At 38.0% G+C, this 26873-nt stretch overlaps 3 protein-coding genes across 7 annotated transcripts; 1 reads left to right on the top strand and 2 right to left on the bottom strand.

Annotated features, from left to right (window-relative positions):
• Positions 1-13911: 13911 nt before the first annotated feature.
• LOC121969647 lies at positions 13912-17692 on the bottom strand. 4 transcript variants are annotated; one of them, XR_006108596.1, is made up of 4 exons: positions 15183-17587; positions 15025-15092; positions 14628-14814; positions 13912-14152 (listed from the first exon to the last, which is right to left on the bottom strand). XR_006108596.1 is itself a non-coding variant. In XM_042519856.1 (2 exons), the coding sequence occupies exons 1-2, from the start codon at positions 17593-17595 to the stop codon at positions 14074-14076; spliced, it is 231 nt and encodes a 76-aa protein (XP_042375790.1). In that variant the 5' UTR covers positions 17596-17692; the 3' UTR covers positions 13912-14073. The 4 variants fall into 4 exon arrangements, 1 of the variants encoding a protein (XP_042375790.1); XR_006108595.1 differs by lacking the exon at positions 14628-14814; XR_006108594.1 differs by having other exon boundaries at positions 15025-17587.
• Positions 17693-17850: 158 nt separating this feature from the next.
• Positions 17851-22116, top strand: LOC121969664 (probable hexosyltransferase MUCI70). Of its 2 annotated transcripts, none has more exons than XM_042519883.1 (6): positions 17851-18219; positions 18562-18776; positions 20624-20800; positions 20882-21037; positions 21269-21545; positions 21608-22116. In XM_042519883.1, the coding sequence occupies exons 1-6, from the start codon at positions 17892-17894 to the stop codon at positions 21844-21846; spliced, it is 1392 nt and encodes a 463-aa protein (XP_042375817.1). In that variant the 5' UTR covers positions 17851-17891; the 3' UTR covers positions 21847-22116. The 2 variants fall into 2 exon arrangements, with proteins under 2 accessions (XP_042375817.1, XP_042375808.1); XM_042519874.1 differs by having other exon boundaries at positions 17859-18219; positions 20624-20815; positions 21608-22114.
• Positions 22117-24460: 2344 nt separating this feature from the next.
• Positions 24461-26337, bottom strand: LOC121978442 (CASP-like protein 5C1). Its single transcript, XM_042530816.1, has 3 exons — positions 25991-26337; positions 24851-24983; positions 24461-24762 (listed from the first exon to the last, which is right to left on the bottom strand). The coding sequence occupies exons 1-3, from the start codon at positions 26119-26121 to the stop codon at positions 24568-24570; spliced, it is 459 nt and encodes a 152-aa protein (XP_042386750.1). The 5' UTR covers positions 26122-26337; the 3' UTR covers positions 24461-24567.
• Between the last annotated feature and the right edge of the window lie 536 nt (positions 26338-26873).

A 26873-nucleotide genomic window follows, 5' to 3' on the forward strand; every position in this document is an offset into this window, starting at 1 on the left:
ATATATATATATATATATATATATATATATATATAACAGTCCACTCAGCTGGATCAAAATACCAAAAACACACCGAAAACGATAGAAAATCATTACAAACCAAAAACAAGATTGCTAGCCGGCCAAGCTTACACAACATAACAATCAAACAAAAATACCATAACAACACTCCGGAACCAAAATATAAATTTGCATTGCTAAGTAAACCAAAAACATAGACCAAATAAAGTACAAATGAAAACCAGAAATAGGTCTTCGGATATGACGTGAGAACCGACAGACAGGATACTCCAAGCGAGTCCAAAAATCTACCTGCAACCTGAAATAGAAATAGCTCAACGGTGTGAGTTCAAAGAACTCAGCGGATATCAAGCTGACATGCCTAGTTGTTGGTTGCTACTCGGAATATCGTACTAGTTCCCCTGTACAAAAATTTTGTACAAGTCCTAAACCTTTCCTAACAACCTATTGTGTTCTTTAGAAATTAAATTTGGAATCGCAAACAGAATTTAACATTATTGATTCTAAGTTCAACTTATCTGTTCTTAGAGGTTTAGACTTGGATCGCAAACGATGTTTAACATTATTAATCCAAATCCACCAATGTTACAAAGTTGATTAAATATTTATTTCAAAGATCAGCTTCCAGTTTAAACATGGCGAGCACTAGGCCTTCTTGGGTATGAGATCATCCACCACTTCCTAGACAAAGCCTTTCAACGAAAATCAATATTTAATCTCCTTATAGTAACCCTAGGTTTAACCACTAAGAACAATGGAATCACAAGATCGAAAAACAAAAGAAACACAAAATCGAAACATAAAATTGATTGTCTAGAATCGTTAGCCTCTTGTGTTTGGTATTTCAAAAATTCGTACAAAGAAAACTAGGATGATGCGGAATAAGACAACTAGTTATACCTTTCTTTGTTAACAAAAACCTCTTGGTCTTCTATTGTATTCCTCTCATTCTCTTGGACGTCGTGTGGGCGACGATCTACCAAGAAGAAATTCGCCAAAGCCTTCTTCTCTTCTTCCAAGCTCCGACCACCAAAGGGATCTAGACAAGAGGGCCTCCTTTCTCTTCTTCTTCTCCTCCTAGTAATCGGCCACCAAAACACCTAGAAGACTTGATGCCGCTGGCCACAATGTGGAAAACAAAAGGAGAAGAGAGAAAGGAAGAGGACCGGCCACCAAAGGAAAAGAGAGAGGAACAATAGAATAGAAGTTATGTCCCATGAAGGCACCCTTTACCTCTCTTTTATAATCCTTGGTGAATCCAAAATAGGAAAGTTTTATAACAAAAAATAAAACTTCCTTTTCTATTCATGACATGGCCGGCCACCTTTTATTAAACAAACAAGGAAAGATTTTAAACAAAAATTAAAATCTTTCTTTTAAAATATTCCTTTTATGGTTAGCTATAAAAGGAATGTTTTATAAATTAAAATCTCTCTCTTTTAAATCCTTTTATGGATATCTATAAAAGATAAGATTTTAAAAATAAAACTCTTTTTATATCATGGTTACAAAAAAGGAAAGTTTTCTTAAAAATTAAAATCTTTCTTTTAACATTATAGGTATCTACAAATAAGGAAAGATATATAATCTCTCTTTTAATCCTTTGTAGAAAATCTATAACAGGAAAGATTTTAAAATTAAAAACTATCTTTTAAAACCATGTGGATAAAAACATAAAAGGAAATATTTTATCAAAATTTTATTTTTAATAAAATTCCCTTTCCTTTCCTTACTTGGTCGGCCACTTGCTTGGGCACCAAGCAAGGCTTGTCCTGCGCTAGCTTGAGCTCCAAGCTTGGCTTGGCTGGCCCCTTGCTTGGGCTCCAAGCAAGGATAGGAGTCGGCCCCTAGCATGGGCTAAGAGCCTAGGCTTTGGTGGATATAAGACTATATATAAGAGGCTACAATAGAGACCGAGAGAAGGAATTGGTTTTAGTCTCCCGATGATCTTGAATTTCCCGTGTTCGCCCCGAACACCCAACTCAAGTTCATCAATAATAACTCATACCACTAAAGAGCTACTATTGAACTGCCACACCAATCCCAAATTACATTATGGGCTCCTTCTTATTATGAGTGTGTTAATCTCCCTGTGTTTAAGATATCGAAAGTCCATTAATTAAATGAGTTACTAACACTCACTTAATTAATATCCAGCTCCAAGAATAGTACCACTCAACTTCATTGTCATGTCGGACTAAGTCCACCTACAGGGTTTACATGACAATCCTTATGAGCTCATCTTGGGAGCATCATCAACCTAGATCACTAGGACACAGTTTTCTTCTATAACCAACAACACACCATATAAATAATATTATTTCCCAACCTATCGGCCCTTTTGATTTAACGAGCTAAATCTCACCCATTGATAAGTCAAAGAAATAAATACTAAGTATACGTGCTTGTTGTTATATCGGGATTAAGAGTACACACTTCCATAATAACCGAGGTTCTATTCTTTTATGCAGTCAGTATAAAAAGAACAACCTCAAATGGTCCTACTCAATACACTCTAAGTGTACTAGTGTAATTTTATAGTCAAAATAAACTAATATCAAATTACACTACGACCATTCCAATGGTTTGTCCATCTCCATTTTGGTCGTCAGCTACTATTTATAATTTATAAGGAACTGATAACATGATCTTTTGTGTCATACCAAAAACCATGTTATCTACAATATAAATTAAATGAACAACTACATCTATCATAAATGTAGACATTTGACCAATGTGATTCTTATTTCAAAATAATTATTTACAAAAAGCTAGACTTTTAGTACTAATCACTAATTAACCCACAACATCAATTTAATGATTCTGATAATACTCGTGAACTTATCTAACTCAATCAATTTCCATTAATCAATTATTCCATCAAAACATGAATTCAACTAATCAATGGCTCTACCATCCCATTATCTCTTATTACCTTAATTAATCAGACATCATAAATCAAGTAAACCAAAGTGACCCCAACAACATTCAATTGTCCAAGTTAACAAATTAACTCCAATTAGATCAGAGAGTTTGTTACCCTACAGTTTTCCTCCAACGGTTGTCCACTGTTTCAGCATCTTCGGTTCAACTTCTTCGTCAACAATGAGCAGTGGCCAGCACACAAGTGAGGACGGCACTAGATCAGTACCTCAACAATATCCTAACCCTCTGGCAGCAACATACAGCAGCCGACCATGGCTCTTCCCCGGATGGTAGAAGGTGGTATGAAAACTAAAACAAAGCGGTGATGCCCCAGGGAGATCAGAGAGGCCGACAACAGGGTTGATCACAACATCTTGCTCGTGACAATCGAAAGGGATGAAAGACCAACAATCCGAGAGCGACTGGTAACGTGCGGTGGAGATCGATGGCCATCTCTCAATAGCCGATTATAGTCGAATCGCGCAGCGTCAACACAAGGAAAGGATGAGGACTCTTGGTCGAAGACATCCCACGTAGAGAAGAACGGCTCGAAGATGATGGCGGCAGATCTGAAGGGGAGGTCTACGCCGACGTTTAGATCTGAGGTGGCGGCGAGATCTGAGCTTCGACGATCAAGGGAGATGGTGCGGCTTCGCGCGCGCGAGAGAGATTAGGAGGGGAAGATGTGAGTTGATAGCGTGGATTTAGGGCACAGGTAAAGGAGAGGATCGGTGCAAATGGGAGAAGGGAAACCGAAGTGAGGCGTCGCGAGGAGGAGAGGGAGGAGGGTTGGAGGTGAGGAGGAAGGGATTCGGCGCAGAGAGGGAGAGAAAGAGAGGGATCGGGCTTGGGAGAGAAAAGAAAGGAAAAATAAAAATAAAATAAATAAAAATAAAATATTATAACCTTAGGTATTTTAATTAAACCATAGGTTAAATTCCTCAATCAACTTCCAACTAAATTAGGTATTCCAAACAGGCTTTCTTACAACCCAAGATTTGATCCCCTTAAAATACGTCTTACGAGCTCCAAAAAATTTCTAGAAAATTCTTAAAAATTCTTAAAAATTTAATAAAGTTATTTTTCAAATAATATTATTATTTAATTATTATTTTATTGTCATATTTTACATTCTCCCCTAATAATAAAAATTTGGTCCCTAAATTTTCGTTATTTACCATCAACAAGTACTAACAATAGATAGATAGTATAAATGCTGAATGGAAATCTAACCCACATACCTCAAGTAAAAAAAAAGATGGGGGTATCGAGCTCGAATTGTATCCTCGAGCTTCCAAATAGCTTCCTCATCAAAATGATACTGACATTCGACTTTAACAAGCCAGATAGTCTTGTTCCGCAACTAACGCTCTTTGTGGTTCAGAATCCATACTGAAACCTCCTCGTATGTAACGTCAGATTAAATGGGAACTGATATATCTGACAGAACATGTGCTGGGTCGGGTACGTATCTCTTTAGAATGGACACATGAAATACATCGTGAATGTCTGCGAGAGCCAGAGATAGGGCTAGACGATAAGCTACCTCTCCAATCCTCTCTAAGATCTGGAAAGGACAAATATATCGTGGAGCTAGCTTACCTCGGAAGCCAAATCTCTTCACCCCTTTCGTAGGTGAGACTCTCAAAAATACATGGTCACTAGTAGAGAACTCTAAGGGTCTCTGTCTCCGATCAGCATAACTCTTCGAGCGGTCCTACGCCTCTGACATCCTCCGTTTGATAGTGCGGGCCAACTCTGCCCCCTACCGAACTCTATGAGGTCCTAGAAGTTGGCCTCCCCAACCTCCTTCCAATGGGTGGGTGTCCAAAAAGACCCACCATACTACACTTCAAATGGTGTCATCTAGATAATCGAATGATAACTGTTGTTGTAGGCAAACTCCACCAATGGCAAGTGGTCTTCCCAATTGCCTCCAAAATCCATAACACAAGACCTCAGCAAGTCCTCTAGAGTTTGAATGGCCCGCTCTGACTATCCATCTGTCTGCGGATGGAAAGTTGTACTGAAACGGAGCTGTGCACTCAAGGCCTGCTGCAGACTTTGCCAGAACTGAGACGTGAACCATGGGTCTCTATCCGGTATAATGCTCAATGGAACACCATGCAATCTGATGATCTCTCGACAATACAGCTTTGTCAATCGATCCAGCGAATCGGTCTTCCAAATCGGTAAGAAGTGTGTGGATTTGGTCATTCGATCAACGATCATCCAAATCGTGTCATGGCCTCGTTGTGTCCTAAGCAATCCTACCATAAAATCCATAGTCAGACTAGACATCTAGCTACAAACTCCGCGATATCTTCCTTCATGTTGTTCCACCAATAGGAACGTCTCAAATCTCAATACATATGGGTGGACCTGGGTGGATGGAAAATCGAGAGCGATAAATCTCCTGAAGTAACTCCTCCAAGACCGAATGAGATTGAGGTACGCATAATCTACCTCAGAAATAAGTAATACCCTCGTCATCTCGAGTGATCTCGGTCTGCTGCCCAGAAGCTATCTGGCTGCCAATGAACTGTAAGTGTTGATCACCAGCCTGGGCCTCTCGGATCCTCATCCTGATCGACAACTGAGCAACCATGGTAACAAGAATACCCTGCTCTGTCTGTCCCTGCTCCTCAAGGCCCAACTCAGAGAAAACCCTTAATCAAGTTCGTGACTCAAACTCGATGGCAAGCTTAAGTCCCTCTGGGCTTTCGGCCAAGCGCATCGTCAACCACATTAGATTTCCCCGGGTGGTAGCTAATGGTACAATCGTAATCCTTCAGGAACTCCATCCATCTCCTCTGTCAGAGATTGAGTTCCTTTTGGGTGAAAATACATTTGAGACTCTTTTGATCCTTCAGAATCCCAAATGTAATACCCTACAGATGATGTCACCAAATCTTCAAAGAAAAGATAATGGCGGCCAGCTCCAAATCATATACTGGATAGTTCTTCTCATGTTTCTTCAACTAACGAGAAATATAGGAGACTACCCTGTCATACTGCATCAAAACAACGTCGAAACCTTGTAGAGAAGCGTTGGTGTAGAGTATGAACACATCCTCTCCATAGGGCAAAACCAGAACTGGTGCCGACATTGATCTCCAATTCAGTTCTTGGAAGCTGGTCTCGCCGGCTTCTGGCCACGTGAACTTCACGCCCTTCCTACTCAAGCGTGTTAGTGGCATAGCAACGCGAGGAAAACCCTCAACGAACCTCCGGTAATAACTAGCTCGACAAAGGAAGTTGCGAGTCTCCTGTATAGACTACGACAACTCCCAACTGGTAACAACCTCTATCTCCTGTGGATCCACAGTATACCCCTACTGGTGACCATGTGTCTCAATCATTTCATATAAGACAATCAAAATACGCACTACTGAATTTCACATATAAATGTTCCCATCGAAACATCCTTAGAAGTATGTAAAGATGGTGTACGTGATACACCTCGGATCGGGAATAGATCACCACGTCGTCAATAAAGATAACGGATACTGATCCAATATCCTGGGGATACCAAATCATCGAGTCCATGATAACATCTAGGGCACTATAAGCCTAAATGATAAAACCAAGAACTTATAATGTCCGTACATCAGACATCCTCAACCATAAGATCCTCGACAATAAACACCAAGGAATAGATCATCAAATGTGAGAGCAACACTCATTCACAAGAAAAACAACATATGTGGGAGCAACGCTCTACCACAAGCAATCCTCAATATGTGGGAGCAACGCTCCACCACAAACGATCTATAATATGTGGGAGCAATGCTCCACCACAACAATCTATAATATGTGGGAGCTACGCTCCACCACAAACAATCCATAAGTGATCAAGACATCTAACTATCTAGCTAGAGAATGCACGAGATCGCTCTACCACAGTTCACTATGGGCAGCCAAGGGTATAACAACCTAGTAAACATATCAAATCCATTATCAACTCTCTCAACATCGTAGTGGGTCACTCACTAATAGGAGAATTAGTTGATAAGGTATACAGCCAAAGACATAATGATAGACACACAACATAGGTAGAATTATCATGATACTACCAATAATACACCCGACTCACGTGCACACACAACACGCACTTGAGCACACACAAAATAGGTATGATCAGCATGATACCTCCAACAATACATACCGAACGCGTGTGCATATATCAGTGTAGGTATAATCGACAACACTCCTCCAATAATACTCACCTAACATATATACACATCGCCAAGAGTATAATCAACGTAATACTTCCAATAAACATAAAAGACATGAGTGCACACACAGAACTGATATAATCAACAAGATACCTCGACTAATACACCAAATTACATGTACACATACCACGACACAGATTTAATCAACAAGATACCTCCATCATAACACCCAAATACATGTGCACATACCACTACCTAGATTCAATTGACAACTTAGCTCCAATAAAATAATCAGACACATACACCTAACCACATAGGTATAATCCACAAGAAACCTACAACAACCATAACTAGACATGTATACAAACACTACCTGCAAATAGATAGTCTATCTTAGGACTCCTACAACATATATCAATCATGTGTACACACAACATAGATATGCATAATCAACATATTAACCCAATCAACCAGACAAAACCCTACGCCACCTACTCTCATGGGTTAATGGTATACCTCAAAATCAAGCATAAGTATCACACAAAAAAACAGCAATCATAGATAATCCAAGGTATAGCAGCCTAACCATCTAGTATTAACCATGCTCTAGGTTCAAAAGAACTAATAGAGAAAGAAAGAAATATCCGCCATGGTTCAACATTGCACATCCATGTTGTACCACTACAGAGACTATACCTAATGAGGAAAGTTTATTATCATATACCTTAAGTACTCTCCACATTATACACCCTATTAACGGTTGCATCTTATAAGTGTTAAGCAATTAGCTCTACACCTTCTTACATCAGTGGGGCTCATCTAGCCAAATGCACCTTCTAAGTTATCCAACCAAGTACAAACAGTCTAAGATTAAAGCCCCCATGGAATAGGATACATCGATCCTCTATAGACTGACCAAGCCGACAAAGGTATACAGCTAATTTAGTCTTTTCCATGTCGGTACAAGTCATGTACTCAAATGTGCTCAAGATATCTAACTAAGCGCGAATAACCCAAAAATCAGAACCTCTAAAAATAGAGTATGACGGTCCCCTACTAATCGGACCAACAAAATAAATCAGCCATCTACTTAACTAATCCAACAAGAATACATTAATCCTCCACAAAGCGGCTAAGGTAAATCGATCCACAACTACCCAAGTCAATAAGTGTAAATCAGTCTTCTATTGACCGATCTAACAAGAGTAAATTAATTATCTACTGACGAAACTAACTACGTTAAATCAGTACTCTACTTCCATTATTCAGCTAATAATAACAGGGGTTGGTATGTGCCTCCAACTCCTAACAAACTAGTAATAGAAGCTAAAACTACCGGTGGTATGATATGAAAAATCACCTGAGCCTGTGATTCTTGATCTCTATTAAGGTCGACCATGATCAATGGTTGATCCAATACATGTAATATATGCTATAACAACTAGACAGGTACTAACAATGAATATTAACACATGTCAAACTATCATAGTCAAAAATGCATATACTAATAGAAATGTATGATAACAATATACTAACATACCTCCTATAGCTTGGAGATGTCCTACTGCTGCCAGGTCCCAAAATCCGAAAAAATCTGAATCATTTCTACATCCACAGATCTACATCAGTCACACACGGTTGGAATATATACACAACCACGCAGTTTATATTCAGCCCACTCGGCTGTAACAGTAAAAAATATAACCACGCAGTTATATATATATATATATATATATATATATCTAACAACCCACTCGACTGGATCAAAATACCAAAAATACAGTGGAAATGATATAAAACTATTACAAACCAAAAACAAGACTGCTAGTCGGCCAGGCTTACACAACACAACAATCAAACAAAAATACCACATAACAACACTCCGGAACCAAAACCTAAATTTACATTGCTAAGTAAACCAAAAACATAGACCAAATAAAGTACAAATGAAAACTAGAAACAGGTCTTCGGATGTGACGTGCGAACTGGCAGACAGGATACTCCAAGCGACTCTAAAAATCTACCTGCAACCTGAAATAGAAATAGCTCAACGGTTTGAGTTCAAAGAACTCAGCGGATATCAAGCTGACATGCCTAGTAAGATATAACTATCAATAATAATCATGGAGTACAGTTTTCTGATCAATACTAAGAAATGCAAACTGAAAAGATAACAGAAGAAGAACTGTACTCACCAGGATCTCCTATCCAGATGTAAGGATTGTCAGACCAGATATATAATGTCTCCTATATGCATGTCAATCATATGCAACCACCAAAATGCAGCAACCAATATGCAGCAATCATAACCAATAAATGCAATTATGTAAAATGATGCAAAATGACACGTGTCACCCCTGACGCCAGTCAGCCATCTCACACGCGATAGTGAGACCGAGTGGGTAGGGCTATGACAACTGTGCACTCTGCCATCACTGCTCCTGAGTGATCGAGTGGACAGGATGCTATCAGACTACATCTATCCTCTTACCCCAATCAGAGTGGTGGAGCGCAATGCTCTCATCTCCCTGTATCATAGTCAAGGGGAGAGATCCCTGCCCGCTACCATGCTATAGTCTCACTACCCATAAGCGGACTAGCAAAGCCTGACAGAGCAACTGCACACACCCTACCTGATGTACCACTAACCCTTGAGTGGTTGTGTGTGTAGATCCTGTAACTGACGATGTGCTCAACAATAATGGAGCCGACAATCACACAGCATGTAATCATGCAAGATGGTGCATGACACTAAGCATGTAAATCCTAACCATAATCACCTCCACATAATATGTACCAAACAGGAAAATAAACCATACCACGACCTAGGTATCACAGATCTAAGTACACATACCAGATAATAAAATCCAAAGAAACTAGTCCTATACTCGGTGAAGCCTAGTATATCACTTCCTCTAGAAACTAAGGTACATATGGCCATAATCAAGAGATATAAACATGGATACATAACAGGCAACAAACATAACATAATATAGGTATCAAATAGTGACATACCAAGGGCAAATCTAAGCATGATCATTGCTACTAGCTATAAATTATTATGCATATCAAAATGACAATATCATAAAAGATAAGTCAAGAGATATCCGCTTTCATCTGTCGATCGTGCTAACAATCCCACGTCGAGACGCTCGTCTCAAATCAAAGTCCTGCAACAAATCATAAGATCATAGCCGAATCCCTTCATACATCAAATAACTAACTTAAATCCAAATCCAATTAGGAAACCCTAAGTGGATCCATCATAAATCCTTCAAAATTCACTAATCATTAATTAACCCACAACATCAATTTAATTATTCTGATAACACTAGTGAACTTATCTAACTCAATCAATTTCCATTAATCAATTATTCCATCAAAACATGAATTCAACTAATCAATGGCTCTACCATCCCATTATCTCTTATTACCTTAATTAATCAGATATCATAAATCAAGTAAACCAAATTGACCCCAACAACATTCAATTGTCTAAGTTAACAAATTAACTCCAATTATATCAGAGAGTTAGTTACACTACAGTTTTCCTCCAGCTATTGTTCACTGTTTCAGCATCTTCGGTTCAACTTCTTTGTCAACAATGAGCAGTGGCCAGCACACGAGTGAGGATAGCACTAGATCAGCACCTCAATAATATCCTAACCCTCTGGCAGCAATATACAGCAGTCGACCATGGCTCTTCCTCGGATGGTAGAAGGTGGTATGAAAACTAAAACAAAGCGGTGATGCCCCTAGGAGATCAGAGAGGTCGGCACTAGGGTTGATCACAGCATCTTGCTCGTGACAATCGAAAGGGATGAAAGACCAATAGTCCGAGAGCGACTGGTAACGTGCGGTGGAGATCGATGGTCATCTCTCAACAGTCGATTACAGTCGAATCACGCAGCATCAACATAAGGAAAGGATGAGGACTCTTGGCCGAAGACAGCCCACATAGAGAAGAACAACTCAAAGACAAAGGTGGCAGATTTGGAGGGGAGGTCTACGCCGACGTTTGTATCTGAGGTGGTGGCGAGATCTGAGCTTCGGCGATCATGGGAGATGGTGCGGCTTTGCACGCGAGAGAGAGATCGAGAGGGGAAGATGTGAGTCGGCAGCGTGGATTTAGGGCACAGGTAAAGGAGAGGATTGGCGCAAATGGGAGAAGGGAAACCGAAGCGAGGCATCGTGAGGAGGAGAGGGAGGAGGGTCGACGATGAGGAGGAAGAGATTCGGCGCAGAGAGGGAGAGAAAGAGAGGGATTGGGCTCAAGGAGAGCAGATCCTCTGGTCCGTAAATTACGGACTAGGAGATGATCCATTATATGAGGATCCTTGATTTGGATGGACCCCATCTTTAAATAGGTGAGGTTCATCCAAATCAAGGGTCCACATCAGTGGACCATCCTCTGGTCCGCAATTTACGGTCCAGAGGATCCTTACTAGGGCTCAAGAGAGAAAAGAAAGGAAAAATAAAAATAAAATAAATAAAAATAAAATATTTTAACCTTAGGTATTTTAATTAAACCATAGGTTAAATTTCTTAATCAACTCCCAACTTAATTGGATATTCCAAATAGGTTTTCTTACCACCCAAGATTTGATCCCCTTAAAATACGTCTTACGAGCTCCGTAAAATTCCTAAAAATTTCAATAAAGTTATTTTTCAAATAATATTATTATTTAATTATTATTTTTTTACGATATTTTATACCTAACACGTTAATTTAACGTGGTTCGGAGATAGAGCTCCTACTCCACGGCTGTCCGTAAGGTGGACGATCATGATCCGTCTGTGGATGACTCCTCGGAAAACCTTTGGCTAGCTCACATAGCTCATTGTGGGTGGAGAAACCTAGCCACAAACTCACACAAGCACACTAAGCACACAAGAGCACTTTGGAGACTCTAATAGGGGTTAACCACCTCTATTTTCGTCAACCATAGTCAAGCACCCCGAGCTCTCTTAAATAGAGCTCGGGAGGAAACACCTAGCTGTGTTTTCCGCCACCAGTTGACTGGTCCTAAGTGAAATTCGATCGTTACAAGCTAAAGTTCGGCTACCAGTCGACTGATGAAAACACCAGTCGACTGCTATAGTACTGCTACAGTACACACTGGAATTTTACCCTGAGTACAGTCTCTCATGCACTCGTCCTTGCCCGCACAACCTGGACCTGTCATTCTAGCCTCCTCCATCAACCTCGCGTCCCTCGGATATCTCCCCATCCTTCACGCCTTGCCTTTTGTAGCTTCCATCGGCCTTGTCATTATTGTCGGGTCTTCCTTTGCCAAGAGGTCGCGCCTCCAGCACTTCATTCATTGCCAAGTCACACTTGGACTCTCCTTGTTGTACTTGTATTTTGCACACTCACAATGCATATCAAATACAACAATAAGCCTAACTTAAACCTTTGCCCAACCATCAAAACCTAGGGTCACACTAGATTGCTTCAACACTAATATGAGATCATTTCAAACCCACGTTGGGCCTAATATAAGATCATTTCAGACTATCGTTTGCCATGATTTACTAATAACTAAGACCATCAACAGACCAATATAAATAAATATCACAATTTCCAAACTATTTAATTTTAATAAATTATTACTTCATTCTTAAAATTCACAATTATAAGTTGTACCTGAGAATCTAAAAGTTTTAGAATTTGAATCCCAATTTTGAAATATATTGACCAATATACTACGGATATGCTATATATCTTGTATTTCTAAGAAAATACTAAAGGGGGACTGATTTGATCATTGTTATGTGTCGATCATGTAAACTAACACATCCATAATATCTTCCTTTCTTTGTAGATGTTTCAAAAAAAACTATTAAAGTGACCTAACATGTTGTCCCAATATAGTTTCTGTCCAAACTGGTTGAGCCTTTGCAAATCAAATGACTTTGAAGGTGATACCTTTGCGGATAATTTAACAGCAGAGGATGAACCATCCAACCCACTTCCTTCCGCCATTATGAAAGGAGAGTATTGACAGAAACCCTAAACTTCACTGTAGAGACGGACCAGTATGGCTTTTCGTTGGAAATGCTTGATGTCACCTGACGGACACACGAAGACATTTATGTAGTCTTTCGATGGGGGGACGGTCTCGCAATTAAAATTATGCAAAAGACTTTCACAATTAGACAATTAAGAAAAACGTGCAAGTTGCACGAGTTACGACAGGGAAGGAGAAAGATGTTGACATCATTAACATCCGAATCATCAATAAAATATTTAAATCTAAACAATTCAAATATGTTTCGGACACATTGCAAAATGGGGTGGGGAAAGATGATGTTGACGAGAGGAGGTATAAGAGGACTTTCACATTTTTAATACGCCTTTTGGCAATTATACAAGCATAATAAATACCATATTCTACGCCTATTTGGTAAAATGCCAAATATTAAAATTAAACTGAATAATTAAGGTTTTTAACTCGTAGTTTTTTTTATTTACATTTTATATTCCCTAAACTATAGTAACGTTTATCAATAATCTCAATATAAATAATTTTTGAAAAAACTTAATTGGTTTTAGCAATTTTTCGTTATTCAAACTAAATCTAACATAACCGAATTAAAATTTTAGTATTAACCAAAATAACTCAATAAACTGATTTTTTGAAACTAATATTTCAATTTAATTTTGATATTTCCTCGTTAAACTAAACTAAACGTATCCTGATTTTATATCTTATAATACGATTAATAATAGTAGCAATAATAATAATTAGAATTTACATAGCAGTATCTCCAGTCAAAACAAGAGTAACAAAATGTTTGATCTTTATTAGAAATGTCTCACCACTAGTTAATCTTTGCAACAAAATCACTTACAAAATTCCTAGATAGCTCTTATTCGAGGAACAAAAATACAAGCATTCCTACAAGAAAATAACAGTGTAATTCACATCCATTTGAGACTCCTGTTCTAATGCTTCTCATCTTTGGGAATGTCTTTCTTCACTGCCTGAGAATCCAAGTCCTTCGGTGCTGATCGTTCCACAGATCTGTAGTAGATAGATGATGTGTAGGATAAAGGACAAGATTGGAATCGCAACGAGAAAAAAAAAAACATTTTTCCTTAAAACTATGGGGGAAGAATCAGCATTAGAAGCTCTATGACCTTCACTTTATATTTATTAGTGGCAAAGTGAAATAAGAAGCAATAGAATGTCCCTGTTGAGCAACTACTATACACCACATATGGCCTAAAATGAGCTTGAGTTGATATGATAATGGATATAATGTGCAAAATCATTAAGAAATATTATGAATGAAGAATAAGAAACAGTTCGACACAAGCGGATGTGACTTTAAAACTCTCTAAAAATTTGTGAGGTCGGATCAATCTTTATTCAGACAATTTAAAATCGCAAAAAGTGTGGAAAGGTTAGTTTGTAGCTTTATTGCGTAGTTTTACAAGAAAAAGCCTCAAAGAGCAAAAGACAAAAAAATGACAGTCAAGTAACCAAGTCAACTCACACTAAAATAGAGATATTTGCATACAACAACAGAAGTATCTTTCTCCGCTGGCCACCATTTGATTTTAATGTCTTTTTCTATCTCTAAATGTGATTGAGAAAAATGGCTCTGGTTGACACAATTCTTTCTTTCCCCATAAATGTGTAGGATCGATGCGCTGGGGGATAGTGCTCGTGATTTCTTCACACTTTTAAGAAAACAATCGATCAAAATTAACATAGCGGAAAGAAAGAGACGGAAAACAAACAATCGCTAACAAGTTTATTTTTTTACTTGGTTCGAAGTGTGATAACTTCTACTCCAAGACTCACACTCGTTGAATGTTTACTTTGGACAATTCACTAATAATTTAGAGAATTGCAAGTCAATAATTTAAATGCTATAACGGAAATTATACCTACAACTAAGGATTAGAAGTTCCGGGCTTTTGGTCGTCGGAGTCGCGTTGCAAAGTCGTAGCGTCGTCTTTGGAGCAATGCACAAGAGAGAAATCGTTAATTGAAGTTCTGTTGAGAGAGCTGCTCAAAGACTTCTTTTATAAGCTGTTGAAGGCACCTCCAAGTGTAGATTTTATTCCCTAAGCTTCGGTTGCGATAATCACCGCATTCTGCAAATTTTATCCTTTCGAAGATGCCTCCACGCCAACCTCCAAGACACCTTCCAGGCACTACAAGGCGCCTCTGCGCCCATCCGTACGATGCTTCGGCCAAGGCAGCCGAGCCACCTCCAGCAGCACAGGAGACGCCTCGAGCACTATTCATCCGAGTGTTCTTTTGTGCATTTCACTTCCTGCAAGGCATGTTAATCCAAATACCGAAGATACCCTGCAAAACAAAGTTAGCACAACAAATAATATCGAAATAAAAATATTTGGCAATCTTCGGACTATCTGGTTTTGACTTTCGGATTTCTCTCGAAACTCTCGTCGAACCGACGCCCTACTGTTCCCTCTACGGGGAATGCGTCATCACCTATTCCTCTCAAGAGAGTTTACCTTTTGTCAAACCGGTCCTCCAAACCGTTTAGACTTTTGCTCAGCATCCGAGACGTCCGATCTCTGACCCATCTAGTCTTCCGCCTAGTGTCTGCAACCCCAGGACTTTTACCTAGTGTCCGCGACCCTAGGATTTTGCCCGAGATCTTTGACCTGCCAAGACTTTGTCTAGTCCCCCAGACCAAGACTTCATTGCCTAATCACAACTAGGACTTTCCACCTACCTAGTATCCACTAAGACTTCTTTGCCTAGCGTCAACTAGTACTTTTAGCTTGTCTAAGATCACTTAGAACTTTCCTGCACACTCAGTTAGACTCATTAGAACAACAACACAGTTTAACTTTCAACCTTTGACAATATCAAAACATAAATTTGATTAGCTGGTGCTTCCAACACCAACAAAATGTACTCATCACAAGTACAGAACTATCTTTCCCCACCAACCACCTATGGATTTCCAACAAGTCTATCTTATCTCTAAATGCAATTGAGGAATTGGTTCAGATATTTCATGATGATGTAGATTGTCTCTCATGAGATTAATTGGTAGTAATAACTAATAAAGCTCATGAATGTGTTTACTCCATATGATACCAGCAAGAAAATCAGCTTTTTTCCAATATGTGTATTACACTTTGGCTTTTCTTACTTTCTACTTTGGATATGATTGTTATAGAATTGTTGGATCAATGATAGTTCGCATCCTTTCAACTGTCCAGAAAAGGAAGCACTTTTGGTAAGGAAAAAACATGGTTGATACTACACGCACAAGAGTCATCAAATTTTGAAGATAACAAAATTCAGTGTGGAATTATTTAGTTCTTGGGAAGTATAACAACTAGCTACTCAGAAGCTTCACTCCTTGTCAATTGTTATGCTAAGTGGGATTCATGTATTCCATATATGGTAATTTTGGTTATTGTTTATTATGTTTTATTAGATGATTTTTTTTTCAAATTTATTTTATATTTAATAGTTTCATTGGAGGATTCTACTTGGTTTTACATTTTTGAATATCTTCAACTAAGCAAACAGTTGCATATTCAGATCTCCAATTTGCTATATGATCTCTCCTATTAATTTGATTCATGAATGGATGCACCTGGTTGCCTATTATTATAATTATCAATCGAACAGCTTATACATTCTCGATGTAATATCTAAAAAATGTTACTGGGCCACACAAAACAAAATCAGATATCAACTTGGAACAAACATCCACCTGCAATCTTTAATTTTATCCTAAATAGGCTAATTTACAAACTACCAAACTCATTACATGCACACAAAACCCTAGAAAATTTCACATATAAACTTAAGTAACTGAACTAGAAGCTCTAGGTTAATCAACTATTCACAGTTTAAAGTCCAGAAACATTATTCCTTAAGAAAATGGGGTCGCAGACGCAATCTAAAAGGGCATTAACAATAAGCAATAGGTCCATAGATTTTGAAAGATCGATGCTTTCTTAGGTTATAAAATGCATGTTTGAAAAAAATATACTCGCGCACTTGGGTGATATCATTTTTTGGGGGAAAAAAAATCAAGATTTTAAATCGCCATTTGCAGATGTTTATAATCAACTTAATGTGATATATATGAAATGCTTGAAAAGGCTAAATAAATACTTAAAACTTTAAGGAACACATTGTGCTAGTGTGAAAGCCTATCTCAGAGTAGTAAGATACATGAACGATCCACACAAGCTCAAATGGTCAATAATCAAACAAAGGAACAATAAGCTGATCATATGCACAAAGAATCGTGTCATATACTTTACTCGAAGAATCAAACGGTTTTAAAGTTGCACATTTTCTTACTTGGAAGCCGAGGTGGACTCTTCTTCGAGCCACTGGCGGATGTGGCGCACGTTTCGGCGGAAGATAGCGGCGGACTGTTTCACGTCGCTGCGGAGGAGGAGGACGGCAGCGGTCACGCCCACTACCGTCAGTATGAAGTTGGTCAGCGCCATCGTCTCTCTTCTCTCAAGTAAGCTATGAAACCCTAATTGAACTTGAACTGAGACGAAATCATCGATACCGGATTTGCGAATAAAACGGTCGATTATATGAAGCAGGTGACTGCAGCAATGATATAAACCGGTTTCATTAATACCGTTAGTTACGCTGTGATGGATCCGAAATTGGAATTCACTATTTGTTAAACGGTCGTTATATTAAGCACAAAACTGTGACAATGATATAAACCGGTTTATTAACACCGTTATTTCAGCATCTCAGGATCCTCGTTGGACGGACTGCTTCTTCGATGTTGAACAGCGTCTCCGTCTCCATCTCCGAGGACGACGGCGATGTCGTGGGGAGGACGCGAGTTCGCCCTCGCCATAGGCGCAAGAAGACGTGGCCTGGAGGGCGGCGCGAGATCCTCCCTCGGGCGGCGAGGGCCGCGATTCGATGGTGGCCGGTGTTGTTGTTCATCCCAGTCATTATTCTTCTCTTCGAGATCTCGAGAGTGGGGAGGAAGCTTCCCGACGATGACCGACCCAATCTGAGCGCTTCCTCCAAGGAGGAGGAGTCGCCGCGGAACTTAAATCGACTCGATCGGATGACCAGAGTCGTTCACGGCGTTAGAAAGCGTATGCTATCTTGAAATCTCTTCTCTTTTCATGATAAAATTCGGAGCTTTGTATATCTTTCTTGGTTATCATTCCATTTGGGAAATTTTCTTGATGAAAAATTTGATCTCTTAATGAACCAGAAATTGACAAAAGCTCAATGCAATGTGGAAGAATCAACGAATAACATTTCTGGTTAGCATGTAGTTCATCCATTGAAATGCATGTTTCACTATAATCATTATGTTCTAATCCTTTAATGCATGTTTGGAAATCTTAGATTAGTGTTAGCTACGAGTTGTTTAGTATAAAAATGAGTCAAATTTAGATCTTTCACTAATATTCGTTCTCTTGATTTGGCAGCCTGCCTTAAAATCCTTAATGCAGAGCAGATAGAAAAATTAGAATTTCCAGCATCTGCAGAAGCTGATTTCCCTGCCAAGAGTGTGCTATACAAAGTAGAGACTGGTGAACACCATGTTGAAGGCAATGGTACATTTCTGCCGAAAACAGAAACTACAAGGTTTAATTTGTTTACTGGATATCCAACACTTGGTGAAAGAGAACAAAGTTTCAAGGTCTTATTCTGCTCCTTTATCATTTTTCAGTGCTTAATTATACTTCCAGTAGCCATTCCCTGTTTTTTTGTATTATGTGAGAGGTTATTTGATTACATGTTAACGTGTTAATGAACTATCAACTATCTATAAACTTAGGGCTACAACCGAGTTGAACCAAGTGGTGTTCTTCCTTCAATCTCTCAGCATGATTCAACTACAAAGGGATCTCTAGCTTGGATTTTCTAAATTTTACAGAGCTAAAACATTTGCTAGTTTTGCTTAGGTAGCTTAATGATTTATGCTTATTTAGGTATTTAAATGAGCTGAAAAAACTCAATTTATATTAGAATCTGACAAACATAGTTTATAGCCTAAAATCTTTCTCATTTTTTATATCAAACACATTTAGAGTGTAGTTACTAAAAAGCATAAAATTTAAAAAATATTAATATTTGTTAAGGTCAACCCACAAATGTTTTGAACCTTCCAACGGAACGTTGGAGCAGGTATTCTATATGATCAAACTTGAGGAAATCAGCAAAGAGTGAGGCTGAGGTGAATGACTAATGTGGATTATTGAGGCGTGGAGTCTAGGTAGGAATTAAGAACTGAGTGGTCAAGTGGTCAACCAAGGTGAATTCCAATGGTGAAATTTCAGTCATGATGGAACCTCTCTCTCTCTCTCTCTATTGCCATCCTCCCTTACACTATTCCTTGGGTTTGTATTTACAGGCCTTGGAACTCATGTGGCCATATCGTTAGGTTTGTCACGCATCCTAGGTGTGACATCAACTGAATTGTCACAGGGTTGATGTTATGTTGGCCCTGGTTTAGTGATATGGCGTGATGCCCCAAGGGCCTCCATGGTGATGCATGTTCTGTCAATGCAAGTGGTGTTTATGAATCTACCCGAACCATCTCTCCAAACCGTGTTGGCCTTTGAGGTCGTGAGCTGCAATCAATATTAAGTTGCAATTCAGTGTTGTTCCAATTAGTGATAAAATGATAGAAAAAAGGTTGAGGTGGTATGCATATCTTCAAAGATAATCAAAAGATTCTATATTTTATCAGAGCAAAACTAATATGGGATAGAGAGAGATCAAAGAAATTATTAGTGAAATTTAATTAAAAAATTGATTATTAGTAGTCTAACCTTGCATTGGACTTAATGAAGAGACAAGATTCATGGAATCAACCCCAAATAATTGGGACAAACATGATTTGATGATGGTAATAGTTATGAAGCATTAACTTATCTTACAAGCTATATGGTAGCAAAAGGTGGAATCCGCCACACGGTCGGCCCCACGACCATGGAGGTAAATCGGGAAGTTGTAGTTAGCCAGTGCGGAGGAGAGCTTTTTTCCTCGACTTTGCCGAGATTTGAATCCTTGCCCTCTGGTAGCAACTCTACTCCGCACTAGCCAACTCAAGCTATAGCATAAGCATTTGATTGATCACAAGGTCACATCAAGCTTAAAATTAGCTCATTCATGAGTCTATATGCAAGCTTGTTGATTATCTCATAGTTAATGCTGCTCATAAGCTTGTAAGTGGCATGTTTGTTAGCCTTTAGATAGGTTTATTTGTGACTTGCAAGAAAATCTGTCCTTATGAGTCAATTCACTAGTTCATGACTAGTTCATGAGTGTGCATAATAAACACACAGTAATCCTTCTCACAATCTTATATCAGCAACATTATGTCTTATTCTATCTACTCATTTAGAAAGTGCCAACTAAGATAGCTTGCCTCTCTGGAACTCTATTAAACTTGAAATGAGAGCAGATAACCTGAGAAATATCTTTGGATGAGCAGTGGCTGTCTTATATGTTATATTTAATTTTGGCACATCCTCATTTCAGGTTAATGAAACTGCTGCTGTGCATTGTGGGTTTTACAGTGAAAGAGGAGGATTTAAAATTCCTGATGCTGACAAAGATTATCTGAAAACCTGCAAAGTGGCAGTCTCAACATGTGCATTTGGTGGAGGGGATGATCTGTACCAACCTATTGGAATGACATATGCATCACTAAATAAGGTTTGGGCTGCCAAGGTGTTTCTCACACAGAACAATTTTACATCATTCATGGAATCAATCATCAATCTACTTCACATGCAGGTTTGTTATGTGGCATTCTGGGATGAAGTTACTCTTTCATCCCAGAAAAAGAATGGGAAAGTAATTGGTGAAGACCAATTCATTGGTAAATGGCGCATTGTGGTTGTCAAGGATCTTCCTTTTTCAGATCAACGATTGAATGGGAAAATACCCAAGGTATTTCTAAGCCATCATAATTCATAGAGAATTCACTTTTCACCGGTCAGTTTAGGCAAATATTATTTTGTCTGAGAATTTACTGCATTTTCATGTGATTTATGGGATCTCTATGTTAATCACCCCTTGTTTGCTTCAGATGCTGAGCCATCAACTTTTCCCTAACTCAATGTTTTCAATTTGCATGTCATTTGTGGAATTTGTATGTCAATCACCTCTTGTTTGTTTCAGATGTTGAGCCATCGACTTTTCCCTAACGCAAGGTTTTCAATTTGGGTCGACTCAAAGTCTCAGTTTCGAAGAGATCCAATTGGTGTACTTGAAGCTCTACTTTGGCGTACTAATTCTGTGCTTGCTATTTCTGAGCATGGAGCTCGGAGCAGCCTCTATGACGAAGCAAAGGCTGTTATTAAGAAACACAAAGCCACACCAGAAGAAGTCGAAATTCAACTACATCAGTATAGACAAGATGGTATTCCCGACGAGAAGAGGCTGAATGGAAAGAAAGGTCAGTATCTTAGTCTTAACTACAATTGAGGGCTGATCACTGATAGTATTATCACTTTGCAGCTCTAGCTGAAGCATCTGTGATAGTGAGGGAGCACACTCCATCGACAAATATTTTCATGTGTCTCTGGTTCAATGAGGTCGTTCGATTCACTTCAAGAGATCAACTGAGCTTCCCATATGTTCTCCGACGTCTAAAGATCCCTCGAGTAAATATGTTTCCTGTATGCACCAGAAAAGATCTCGTGAACAGTATGGGGCATACCCGCAAGGTGAAACCTCTTGTAAAGCAAACCAGTTAACCCTTCGATGCTTAAATACTCACCAAACACACATCTAATTCGTTTTGGATTAACTTCTTCACTGATATTGAAGTGATGATTTGGACAATCCAAAAATAGTGATCATTAGTTCATTTGTTTTAGTGAATGATAGTAATCCCAGCAGTTCTTGAGTGATTAGTTCTGAGTTTGTTTCTTCTTCCATTTTACCTGCCTAGTGATTCTGTGTAGGATTTGAAATCTACCTAGTGATGAGAATTTTGTAATATAGGTGTTCAATAAATCCTTATTAATTTTTTATACTTTTTGTAATGTATTTTAAAAATCATTTAATATTGTTGTTGCATATAGATAGTGTTTTCTCATATTTTTTTTGTATGATGATTAAAAAAGAGAGTCCGATGCACGGAGCTTCCGTCATGCGGGTTCCTAGGGTTAAAATTATTTCTGTAGTAAATATAATATTTTTAGATATTCCAAGTCTTGTCTGCACTGTTAGAATAATATAGGTGTTGTTAGGTATAATCTACCATATCTCATATGTAATTCTATGTTTACTCGGAGGAAGCAGAGAGAGAATGAGAGCAACTTTGCGTCCCTAACCTTCTAATGATCATGGTTCGACCGCGATGCAAGGAAGGTTCATCAATTTGTCAAAGTTTGTCTAGTATTAGTCTAAAAGTCTACAACTCTTGATAATAATCCGGCAATTAACAATTAATGAAGATAAGGATAATTAATCCTTTTTATTAATTTCGTCTTTCTCTTTCGTATTTGAGTGAATCTATCAAAATAAGTAAACACTTTTCTACTTTACAAGCCACGGTAGCAAAAAAAAAATCACAAATCTTCGTAATAATAATATTATTCTCTTTTTATATTTTACAAAAAAAGTCTCATAGATATTTGTTTTTTTAACCCATGATTTTTTTTTATATTTCTAATATGAGACTTGATTTTATTTTTAATAATCCAAACATCAAATGAATTGTCACTATTTTTTTAATGGTACATGCTTTTCCTCGAACATTTAGTCACTATCGATGTACTATAAATATTATTCTCATATTTCAAAATTTCCTCTCAAGTATCCGGTTACTATCGACCTACTCCGGACATTATTCTCATGACCCAGGTATCCTCTCAAGCATCCGATTACTATCAACTTACTCCGGGTCTCCCTTCAAGTATCCGATCATTATCGACCTATTCCAGTCCTCTAAGACTTTTTTCACCACATAAGATTCACTCCCTTAGGATTTCCGTCAAGCATCCGATCACCATTGATCTGCTTAGACTTTTCACCACATAGGGTTCACTTCTCTAGGATTTCCACAGAGCATCCAATTACCCTTAACCTACTTAGACTTTTCACTTACATGGCTCGATTTGGACCATTACTTTGATATCACTTGTTAAGCCTAAAAGAATTCATATATCTCTACAATTGTATTATATTGTACTCTAAAACTTTTTCACCACTTAAGTTCACCTTCAAAATTTTTACCAAGCATCCTGTCACCCTTGATGTACTTGAATTTTTCACTTCCTAAGATTCACTCCTCTAGATTTTTCTCAATCATCCGGTCACCTTTGATCTGCTTGGACTTTTTACCCACATTATTCGATCTAGATCATGACTATGATACAAATCTTAAGACTTGAAGAATTTACATATTTCTATAATAATATAATATTATCTATTTTAAACCTAAATCCTTATATATTTTCAACGTGGATGATATTCCTAACAATTTATCATAAAACAAGTTAATTTAATCCTCAATCTCTAAGAAACAACGAAAAGATAACTTTAACACTTTTTTATTAAGCAATCAACCATCATGCTTACATTGGGAAACAAAGTGATAAAGACCAGCCCTAATTCCTCCTAAAGCTAATTCTAAAGTAATCCCAATTGTGAAAAGAAAATCCCCACCACGATGATCATGGAAGATGATTAATCTCATGATGAATCTGCTCAAAGTGGGACTTAAAAACTCTATAATGTGTATATTAATATGTATGCACTTGCCGTCCGCAATATAAATATTTCATCCGAAAATCTTTTCTAGCATTTCCTTGAAGGTTCCCTTCGTAGATCAAAACATAAAATAAAATAGGATAAAAATTAAAAAGGCTATTGTTTTCATAAAAAGATCACCCTAAATTTAAGAATATTAAAATAACATCCTAACTCTTTCTCCATACGAAAGCATCCTATCCTTTACGCCAACACTGTAATTTCATGTTAAGATCCTCCTTAAGTCAAAATGTTCGACCCAACCCCTTGTACACCTATGAGCCCAACACAACCGGATAGTCCAAACCGACTTAGATGGATCGGGTACACACAAACATTCAACTAGACAGTATCCATTATCATTCCTAGTCATATCTCAAGACTAGGAAAAAGAAAAACAGAGTTCAACGAGTCAGACAGAGTTTTGAGACCAGAAACACTTCATTCACTTAACATTTGCTTCAATGCTTCAAGTAAACGCAAACAAGCACCTACATGTAAACTTCCTTACTCTATAGCCACTGAGTTGTCTAAGAAAATGGCATGTTTTGATAACAAAACCTGATAAAATTGTGAGACTATTTTGAGATGGAATGAATCAATTCACGGGGATCTTTAGAAGAAAGAAGATCTATCAAGAGAATCAAGTATTACTCAGTTGATCTGGAGGAAACAATCTCCAAGCTCTACAAATAGAATTTACCATTTACCAAATCATATCACCAGGAAGCAACAAGCCACAGATTGAAAAGAGATGATGCAGCAGTTAGAAACCAAGCTAAGAATGCCATCGCAGTGGACAACTGGTACCGACCGCAAAACTTCGGCGGGCAGTAATTCCTATCAAAGTGGAGGAGGACATCTATAACACCAGCAGAGGCAGAAGCTGCGGCTAGGGAAAGTATTGACAGAACCTGACAGAGTAGGAGTTGGATAATCAATGAATGGAAACAGAGAACTGGAGATGACTGCATTTTAGTATCATATGGTGAAAATACACACCGCATCTCCTATGACGACGATCACCATCAGGCCAGGAAGTCGAAGAGAGCAGCCTGAAAATGCTGAGTAGATGTCGAACATTGCTAGTGTGCAGCTCCAAGGGATTACCAATCCCATGATTGTGACTAGAAAGCTATTATATAAAAAAATTCACATGTAAAACTGCCTCAAAATAGAAAAGTTTATTTGCATTATCTAACAAAAAACTTTAGAGAAGGATTCAATGACTAATTTATTGAAAAATAGATTAGGATATATGAGTTCAAACATTAAACTGTCTCCATTAGTTTGCCCAAAATGTTTCAGATGCAAAAAAACACCTTGCATAATTCATCCAACATTCAAGAAAAAATCTATCAAAAATCAGAAATGAAACAAAACTTACCTGAAAGTTGAAAAGAGCAAAGAATGTATATATGCATCTAAATAGTTTGATTGATTACTTGTACATGAACTCATAAATATTTTAATATGTACTACTCAATTCAGATGCACATCTTATACTAGCAAACCCTAAACAATTATTTTTGCATCAAAATAATAGCGAAGATTGAATCATTGTTTATTCGATAAAATTATCAGCTACAGAGAGTAGTCCCCATAGGGGTTACAAGGCAGTGCACTTAAGCTACTCAACCCAAAGCTAAAATATCACCAGTAAATTTTACTCTGATCCAGGAATATGGCAAAAGAAAGATGAAATCAGTAGTTCTTTTATGTTTTTCTGTGTAGACAAGTCAAAAGTTGGATGTGGAACAGATGGATCAGTTTTTTATTATTTCCTTTGCCAAATAATGAGGATAGACGGATATCTGAAGACATAAATATGAGCATTCGCCTTCAAAACTCAAATCATTCTCTCTAAAAAAATAATTAATAATTTCCTTCTGATCTACCCCTTTTCTTTTTAATTTATCGTGGCCGAAAAATCAAACTGATAAACAACAGAAACGGGTGAAAGTACACAATTTTCCACAAACCAGAGCACAAAGTCAAAGTTTCACTACACATGCATGAGAAAAACAAGCTACAACATTAAAATCCATACCAAAAAACGTCTACGCGTGTGGAACAACATCAACACCATAAACAAAATAAATCCGTTCTAATCGAAGAGGAGGAGAGGGATTAGGAACGTACCAGAAAGCGGTATAGCTGTAGAACTCGACGCCGACGGACATGAGGAGTAGGGCGGCGGAGGAGAAGATCGCCTGCCCCAACCTGAGGGACAAGCTGGCGGTGGTTCCGACGGAACCCTGCGTCTCATCCATCGCACGGCGAGGAGCGGCTCAAGGGCATGAGATCCTCGACGGGAGGAGCGATCGCGGCGGCGCTCATCTTACTCCCGCCCCGCCTTCTCCCCTTCCTCCGTTCGATCTCATGCCCTTCCCCTTCTTCGTCCTTCCTCTCGATCTCGGAATCGAATCGCAATCGACGGGAGAAAGACGAGAGAGCGAGAGAGAGACTTCGCCCTTTTGGATGCAGTGGACGCCTTCTCTTCTTTATTTCATCGTCATAAATAGGCATACCGATATACTGCCACGTGGAATTTTAAATCAGAAACGTTTTTTTTTCCTTACTTTTGATTTTTTTTTTAAAAAAATATCTACTAATGTCAACTTTTCTCATTATACTTTAATCACGTTTATCATTTTTTTACTCATTTTTACTAAATAAAAAACATTAAAATAACTTAATTTTTAATTAACTTGTGTGTGTGTGTGTGTTTGAGTGCATTATAGCTTTTTTTAACCACTTCCTAATATTAATAATTTTTGGATTAATTTAATGATCAGGTTTATCCGACAAAAAATGAAGTTGGACCAAATTGTCAACTACCACTTTATTGGACAGAAAAAAAAATTGAGTAGAAAAATAAAATCTATTTAATAAAAAAAACAAATTTAATAAGATAGTTTAATATTAATTATTTCACAAAATAGAAAATTAAAAATTATTGGTGTCTATGATTATCACGTTTAATTTAGAAAATCAAATTGCATAGAATTGGTGATGTAGGTAA

Source organism: Zingiber officinale, chromosome 1B (assembly GCF_018446385.1).
Source record: "Zingiber officinale cultivar Zhangliang chromosome 1B, Zo_v1.1, whole genome shotgun sequence".
NCBI lineage: Eukaryota > Viridiplantae > Streptophyta > Magnoliopsida > Zingiberales > Zingiberaceae > Zingiber > Zingiber officinale.